The following is a 9,437-nucleotide window of genomic DNA, read 5'->3' as shown; positions in this document are numbered from 1 at the left end:
GAAGGGAAACTTTGTTTCAGGGCTAGCATTTCAAAGGGTTTTTTTTTTTTTTTTGCGCTTTCATATTTTTTTTCCAAGATTTCTTTTCTCGACATTCACTACTATAAATCCTTCCCGTTATCGATGACGCGTTTTCTGTGTGGCCCTGGAGTGTGACATCCCTCTTAAGGTGGCCATACACTTTCCAACCATCGCAAGACCTTGGTCTTGCGATGGTTGGAAAGTAATTTTTAAAAAAAACGTACTATCTGCCCATCTTGGACAGGCAGATCGTACTTGCGATCATCGCAAGCCCGCCTCCTGAGGGGCGGGCTTCCGATGACCGCAATGCTGAACGGGCAGTGTGCACGTGCGCACACCGGCACGTTCGGCATTTGTCTCCCGAGCACCGTTCAAACCAGCCGAAAATCGTACGATTCCCGGCGGGTTTTCTAGCGTGCTCCTTAGACAAAAGACGTGCGACCGTACAGTAGAAACGGTCGCACGTCTTCATTCACACTGCTCGATTCTCGTACGATCGCGGGATTTCCCGCTATTCTCGTACGAGAATCGAGCAGTGTATGGGCACCTTACGTGATATGGCCAGATACTGATGTATCTGTAAAAAAAATAAGTCATGGCAACAGAACTTGCTGTTTTTTTCTTTTCTTGAAGACGTTTCACTGGTCATCCAACCAGCAGATACTGATGGATGCCGTAGTGATTTGGTGTATTTAACGCGTTTCGTATTTTTCTCCTGGTAGCTTACGCAGATGCCTTTATTAACCACCCAGGTATTGATATTTACATTGCTCTCATTGCATGGAACATAGACCATCAGCCCATAGTGTCCATTGTGTCCCTCTGTTACATCCCATAGGCCATAAACATCGGTCATTAATGCCGCACTTCATTGGGGTGGGATACAAAGTCATAATAGCAGCAATACAGTTACTAAAATCTACTCACATGTGATCGAAAGTCAGCAGCTGAAGACTGGGATTAAAAAAAAAAAAATCCTGTTCCTGTTCCTCAGTTCCCTGGCCGCAGGTTGTGAGCGGCCAGTAGTAGAAGCTTGATGTACGAGACAGGAAGTCACTTGTGTGCTGCAAAATATCACCCCGTGTAGCTCATATACTCGTCTTCACCGACCTCGTTCAGTCATCAAGAAGCTCTTTTCACATGCCGTCTTGTGACATGTTTTTCGCCTTTTAATGTAGTGCCGCGTTTTGTGTCTTCCATTAGTTTGCCTCATTTTTAGTTCTCACATAACGACCGATCTGTGATAGAAATGATTGCACCTCGTAGCCAGCAGATTCTTCCATTTCTCGTCTTCCTGTTCTCCAGAGAGCTCACCGTATGGATTGTCTCCAATCAGCCGCGCACAGGAGAACCGCGCTTTCCTCTCCCCTCCAACGCTTCTGGAAGGACCCCTCAGGCTTTCCCCGATGCTGCCTGCAGGCGATAGAGGTATGCGGGCCGACCGCTTCATATCCACCCTGGGCACATGAGGAGCAAGCTCTGTGCATGAGTCTAATGAAGAGGAAATGTGTTTTATGTGTTTCCAGCTTTAATACTCTCCTCCCCCGATCTGTCGCTCTGTGTATGTGGATCTACTACCGTCTTCCATACCATCCTTTTACCTGTCTGTTTTCTTCTGCCGCTCTCTCCTCTCGCTCTGCTCTCTTTCCTCTCGCTCTGCTCTCTTTCCTCTCGCTCTGCTCTCTTTCCTCTCGCTCTGCTCTCTTTCCTCTCGCTCTGCTCTCTTTCCTCTCGCTCTCTCTCTCTCTCTTTCCTCTCGCTCTGCTCTCTTTCCTCTCGCTCTCTCTCTCTCTCTTTCCTCTCGCTCTGCTCTCTTTCCTCTCGCTCTCTCTCTCTCTCTTTCCTCTCGCTCTGCTCTCTTTCCTCTCGCTCTCTCTCTCTCTCTTTCCTCTCGCTCTGCTCTCTCGCTCTCTCTTTCCTCTCGCTCTGCTCTCTCTCTCTCTCTTTCCTCTCGCTCTGCTCTCTCGCTCTCTCTTTCCTCTCGCTCTGCTCTCTCGCTCTCTCTCTCTCTTTCCTCTCGCTCTGCTCGCTCTCTCTCTTTCCTCTCGCTCTGCTCTCTCTCTCTCTTTCCTCAGTACAGTGATTAAATGACATCCTCTGCACATTCCTTAGGAACACAATAATTGAGGACATTTCATCTGCAGGTATGCGGCCTCCAGGATATTACCCAGGGTACCCTGGGCCCAAGGAGGGAAGTGATGCTAATGCAGATAGAAAATCAGACCACCAGCGCACGTTATCTGATGCTGGGTCTTTATCACCACCATGGGACAGAGAGCAGAAGAACAATGTCCCCCCACCAGGTATGTGCATTTTCTTCTTTTCTTTATTTTTTATATCCTGGGATCCTTCCAGTTCATTTCCACTCTACTGATATCAGCTTTGGGTGAAATGTCCTTTTAGACCCTCTTAGTATTTGGCGGAGTTAAATCACCTGACAATCTCGCCTATCTTTCAGGGGCTTTATAGTTACATAGTATTTGAGGTTGAATAAAGACACGGGTCCATCAAGTTCAACCTTTTGTGTGTCTGTATGTGATTGTGTAGGTGTGTACGAGTCCCTGTGTGGTCTATTTTTTTAAGAGTATCTATTGTACCTTTTATTGGTGGGTTCCCGGGTCTGCACACCTACTGTGCCCATTATGAGGGGCTCCCACCATCCCTGTGCTCAGTTCCCGGGGCTGTACACCCGCTGTGCCCATTATGAGGAGCTCCCACCATCCCTGTGCTCAGTTCCCGGGGCTGTACACCCGCTGTGCCCATTATGAGGAGCTCCCACCATCCCTGTGCTCAGTTCCCGGGGCTGTACACCCGCTGTGCCCATTATGAGGAGCTCCCACCATCCCTGTGCTCAGTTCCCGGGGCTGTACACCCGCTGTGCCCATTATGAGGAGCTCCCACCATCCCTGTGCTCAGTTCCCGGGGCTGTACACCCGCTGTGCCCATTATGAGGAGCTCCCACCATCCCTGTGCTCAGTTCCCGGGGCTGTACACCCGCTGTGCCCATTATGAGGAGCTCCCACCATCCCTGTGCTCAGTTCCCGGGGCTGTACACCCGCTGTGCCCATTATGAGGAGCTCCCACCATCCCTGTGCTCAGTTCCCGGGGCTGTACACCCGCTGTGCCCATTATGAGGAGCTCCCACCATCCCTGTGCTCAGTTCCCGGGGCTGTACACCCGCTGTGCCCATTATGAGGAGCTCCCACCATCCCTGTGCTCAGTTCCCGGGGCTGTACACCCGCTGTGCCCATTATGAGGAGCTCCCACCATCCCTGTGCTCAGTTCCCGGGGCTGTACACCCGCTGTGCCCATTATGAGGAGCTCCCACCATCCCTGTGCTCAGTTCCCGGGGCTGTACACCCGCTGTGCCCATTATGAGGAGCTCCCACCATCCCTGTGCTCAGTTCCCGGGGCTGTACACCCGCTGTGCCCATTATGAGGAGCTCCCACCATCCCTGTGCTCAGTTCCCGGGGCTGTACACCCGCTGTGCCCATTATGAGGAGCTCCCACCATCCCTGTGCTCAGTTCCCGGGGCTGTACACCCGCTGTGCCCATTATGAGGAGCTCCCACCATCCCTGTGCTCAGTTCCCGGGGCTGTACACCCGCTGTGCCCATTATGAGGAGCTCCCACCATCCCTGTGCTCAGTTCCCGGGGCTGTACACCCGCTGTGCCCATTATGAGGAGCTCCCACCATCCCTGTGCTCAGTTCGCGGGTCTGTACACCCGCTGTGTCCATTATGAGGAGCTCCCATTATCACAGTAGTGCTCAAATTATATGCTTTAATGTCACAATCTGGCCTATGGGTAACCATCTCTTTGTGGTTGTAACTTTCTATATTGTACTCTGGGTTTAGGTCTGAATCACATATGTGATGTTTTTGGAGAATTATTATTATTTTTGGGGTGTTTTGCCATTCATTGTTAATCTGATCATAGAAAAGGTGTAATATGGTCACTGGAGCGCTCTCTCTGAGTTCCACACAAGTTCTTTGTATTACTTACTTTAACTACTTCTCTTTTCCCCCCACGCTGTACCCAGGCCTGCCATACCCAGAGCACCATTTCCCACCCCGGCGACCGGACCGATTTTACCATTACCCGCCACCATCCGGGCGATTCTCTGGTCCTGCAGAACTGACCAGAAATCCGGGCAAACCTTTTATGGACTCGCTGGGTGAGTTGGTCATCAGCTTCATCTTCTAGATTAGCTTGGGTGTGCACAAACACGTCCTGTGACTGGACAGTAAAGGAGAAGCAGCACAATAATGAAGTTCATCTCTCTTTTTACATCTATTTTTTGGCAGCTGTATTTGTGATTTTCGGTATAATTCAACTATATTTAGCTTTACGGCTGGAGTTCTGCTTTACGTGATTACAAAGTGGCTCATATACAGTATGTGTATCATTTGTATTGGTGAGCCCAAAGAAATGTGTACAGAGTAGGAATACGGACACCGGCATTCCTCGGGCAGAGCATGGGATAACAGTGCTAATGACACACACACACACACCCCACACACCACACACACCCCACACACACACACACACCCCACACACACACCCCACACACACACCACACACCACACACCCCACACCACACACCCCACACCACACACCCCACACCACACACCCCACACCACACACCCCACACCACACACCCCACACCACACACCCCACACCACACACCCCACACCACACACCCCACACCACACACCCCACACCACACACCCCACACCACACACCCCACACCACACACCCCACACCACACACCCCACACCACACACCCCACACCACACACCCCACACCACACACCCCACACCACACACCCCACACCACACACCCCACACCACACACCCCACACCACACACCCCACACCACACACCCCACACCACACACCCCACACCACACACCCCACACCACACACCCCACACCACACACCCCACACCACACACCCCACACCACACACCCCACACCACACACCCCACACCACACACCCCACACCACACACCCCACACCACACACCCCACACCACACACCCCACACCACACACCCCACACCACACACCCCACACCACACACCCCACACCACACACCCCACACCACACACCCCACACCACACACCCCACACCACACACCCCACACCACACACCCCACACCACACACCCCACACCACACACCCCACACCACACACCCCACACCACACACCCCACACCACACACCCCACACCACACACCCCACACCACACACCCCACACCACACACCCCACACCACACACCCCACACCACACACCCCACACCACACACCCCACACCACACACCCCACACCACACACCCCACACCACACACCCCACACCACACACCCCACACCACACACCCCACACCACACACCCCACACCACACACCCCACACCACACACCCCACACCACACACCCCACACCACACACCCCACACCACACACCCCACACCACACACCCCACACCACACACCCCACACCACACACCCCACACCACACACCCCACACCACACACCCCACACCACACACCCCACACCACACACCCCACACCACACACCCCACACCACACACCCCACACCACACACCCCACACCACACACCCCACACCACACACCCCACACCACACACCCCACACCACACACCCCACACCACACACCCCACACCACACACCCCACACCACACACCCCACACCACACACCCCACACCACACACCCCACACCACACACCCCACACCACACACCCCACACCACACACCCCACACCACACACCCCACACCACACACCCCACACCACACACCCCACACCACACACCCCACACCACACACCCCACACCACACACCCCACACCACACACCCCACACCACACACCCCACACCACACACCCCACACCACACACCCCACACCACACACCCCACACCACACACCCCACACCACACACCCCACACCACACACCCCACACCACACACCCCACACCACACACCCCACACCACACACCCCACACCACACACCCCACACCACACACCCCACACCACACACCCCACACCACACACCCCACACCACACACCCCACACCACACACCCCACACCACACACCCCACACCACACACCCCACACCACACACCCCACACCACACACCCCACACCACACACCCCACACCACACACCCCACACCACACACCCCACACCACACACCCCACACCACACACCCCACACCACACACCCCACACCACACACCCCACACCACACACCCCACACCACACACCCCACACCACACACCCCACACCACACACCCCACACCACACACCCCACACCACACACCCCACACCACACACCCCACACCACACACCCCACACCACACACCCCACACCACACACCCCACACCACACACCCCACACCACACACCCCACACCACACACCCCACACCACACACCCCACACCACACACCCCACACCACACACCCCACACCACACACCCCACACCACACACCCCACACCACACACCCCACACCACACACCCCACACCACACACCCCACACCACACACCCCACACCACACACCCCACACCACACACCCCACACCACACACCCCACACCACACACCCCACACCACACACCCCACACCACACACCCCACACCACACACCCCACACCACACACCCCACACCACACACCCCACACCACACACCCCACACCACACACCCCACACCACACACCCCACACCACACACCCCACACCACACACCCCACACCACACACCCCACACCACACACCCCACACCACACACCCCACACCACACACCCCACACCACACACCCCACACCACACACCCCACACCACACACCCCACACCACACACCCCACACCACACACCCCACACCACACACCCCACACCACACACCCCACACCACACACCCCACACCACACACCCCACACCACACACCCCACACCACACACCCCACACCACACACCCCACACCACACACCCCACACCACACACCCCACACCACACACCCCACACCACACACCCCACACCACACACCCCACACCACACACCCCACACCACACACCCCACACCACACACCCCACACCACACACCCCACACCACACACCCCACACCACACACCCCACACCACACACCCCACACCACACACCCCACACCACACACCCCACACCACACACCCCACACCACACACCCCACACCACACACCCCACACCACACACCCCACACCACACACCACACACCACACACCACACACCACACACACACCATCCTGAGGTGACAGAGGTCTATGGTGAGCACTGGGATTGGTTATTCTCACGTTTTGCTGTGTATATACTAGGGATGTGCCGATACTGAGTATTTGGGAGTGAGTACTCGCCCTCGCCCAAATGCTCCGAAGCCTAGTCTGGCTTCATGCTCCCTCGTCATCTCATGATTGGCCGGCCAGATCTCCTGCTGGGTGCTGGAGGAAGGCCGTGTTCTGGCTGCAGAGGCCCCGGGGGTGACAGGCTGGACATACCAAGGTAAGAGGGGACAGACTTTCTTAGTAATTGGGAAGCCGGGTGGCGAGTCATTACACGCCACCTTGCTTCCTGAATGGAACTCCCGGTACTCGACACACACACACGCGCACACACACACCACTGATTTTGGGTTTCACTATTTATTTTCATTCCTCTGACAGATGGGCGATCTTCTCCAGAATATAAATCGAGAGGTAACGCCAGCAGGGATGGGCCGGAAGAAGGCAATGTAAGCATATGGAGGTCTTGTGAGAATGTTCTGTAGTGTAGCTCCAAAAAAAAGTTGGGAGAAATGTCCTCTATTACAGCGCTGCCACTGAGGTGAGGGTGAACAAATATCGCTTGCGTTACTAAGTGTGCGGCTCCTAAAAATTGCGGACCGGGGTGTCCAACGTTTTGCTGATAGAGAACATAAAAAATGCAGAGGCGCACTACCAAGTAGTGACTGAGCAGGAGAAAATAATCAAATGAGACTTACCAAGGCCTTCACTCAGTGGCTTGAAAAAGAAGACCCGCTCTTCGAAACGCGTAGCCAGTTTTCAACTCCTTCACCCACCACCTCCGCCACTCGTTCCCACCCGTTGTACCCCACGGACGCACCGCTCGCTGCTTCGGGCGTGCCGCTCGTGCCCTCGAGCGGTGTAGTCCCAACCTGACCTCAACATCCACCTCCAAGCTAGCTTCCGCACTGGTGGTTTCCCCCGGACAATCCCGGCCTGACAGCTTCAACTGTTCACCGCAGCTCCCCCGCACACACACAGATCTCAGGTACACATCCACCAGCAGCTAGCACGTTTTAAACAGCCCAAAATTTTTTTTCTCCCAAACCCGAGCCGCCCCCTCAGATCCCAGCCACATTAAACGTCGGACCCAGTTCCCCTTTTGACATCTTAGTCTTTCCAGCACCAACGATTTACACATTAGCCTGCCCACCACCACCAGCAACCCTTTATCCAGACCTCACCGCTGACAACGCGCTATTACCCACACCCTGGTAAGTCTCATTTGATTATTTTCTCCTGCTCAGTCACTACTTGGTAGTGCGCTTCTGCATTTTTTATGTTCTCTGTAGTGTAGCTCCGCCTATCATTTCACTTCCTCCTTGCAGAGTGAATGCCACCCCCGCTTCCTTCCAGGGTATTGGCTCCCTGTTTATCCTCCCTCAGTCTATAAGTATTTCTTATCATGCATTCTGCCCCTATGCCGGATTATCAGTAGAATGACTGCTGTGAACTTTTTGACATTGTCGGTGTCAGACGCGATCACCTTCTGCCCTTTTTTTTTTTACATGCTGATTTTTGGTTAGTGAGGTTACACCGGAGGCCGGTTCTTGCCTGCAACACTAGTGGTGGCCCGTGTTCATACTGATGTAGATTTCTAAGCAGCCCAGAGGACCCCATTACAGGTTCACCAACCCACTGTGTAAAGCAGGGGGGTCTCAAACCTCCGGCCCTCCAGCTGTGGTGAAACTACAAATCCCATGATGCATCTCTCTTCGGGAGTTGTGGCTGTGAGAGTCTTGCAATGCCTCATGGGATTTGTAGTTCCACCACAGCTGGAGGGCCGGAGGTTTGAGACCCCTGGCGTAAAGCAATTTGAGTTTCAGTTGCTGGTGAATGAGTCTGGGAGATTTCGCTCGTCATTGCTAGAAAAGTTTTAAATGGAAGGCGTCATGCAAAACGGATAAATGCCTTAGGCCAATGATGGTCTACTTACTTGATGTTGGAAACCTCAAGTGAGTCGTCTGAAATCACCAAAAGGGCCACACCATAGTGAATGTAATGCTACAGAAAACTATCAGACTGTAGACATTAAGCAGGAGATGGTCGGAGACTATGGCGGTGCTGCAGGAGATGGTCGGAGACTATGGCCGGGCTGCAGGAGAGGGGC

General features: G+C 54.5%; 1 protein-coding gene across 1 annotated transcript in view; it reads left to right on the top strand.

Moving 5' to 3' along the window:
• Positions 1 to 9,437, top strand: part of MIA2 (melanoma inhibitory activity 2) — a 28,171-nt gene that overhangs the window by 16,124 nt on the left and 2,610 nt on the right. Inside the window, 6 exon segments of the mRNA XM_018563684.1 lie at positions 744 to 773; positions 1,327 to 1,449; positions 2,166 to 2,324; positions 4,064 to 4,198; positions 7,709 to 7,776; positions 7,856 to 7,884. Coding sequence (XP_018419186.1) covers positions 744 to 773; positions 1,327 to 1,449; positions 2,166 to 2,324; positions 4,064 to 4,198; positions 7,709 to 7,776; positions 7,856 to 7,884 — 544 coding nt within the window.

The sequence above is a fragment of the Nanorana parkeri genome, unplaced genomic scaffold, assembly GCF_000935625.1.
Source record: "Nanorana parkeri isolate BGI_ZX_2015 unplaced genomic scaffold, ASM93562v1 scaffold685, whole genome shotgun sequence".
NCBI classification, from domain to species: domain Eukaryota; kingdom Metazoa; phylum Chordata; class Amphibia; order Anura; family Dicroglossidae; genus Nanorana; species Nanorana parkeri.
The sequence above is the reverse complement of the archived record's forward strand: the minus strand, read 5'-3'. Positions and strand labels throughout refer to the sequence as shown.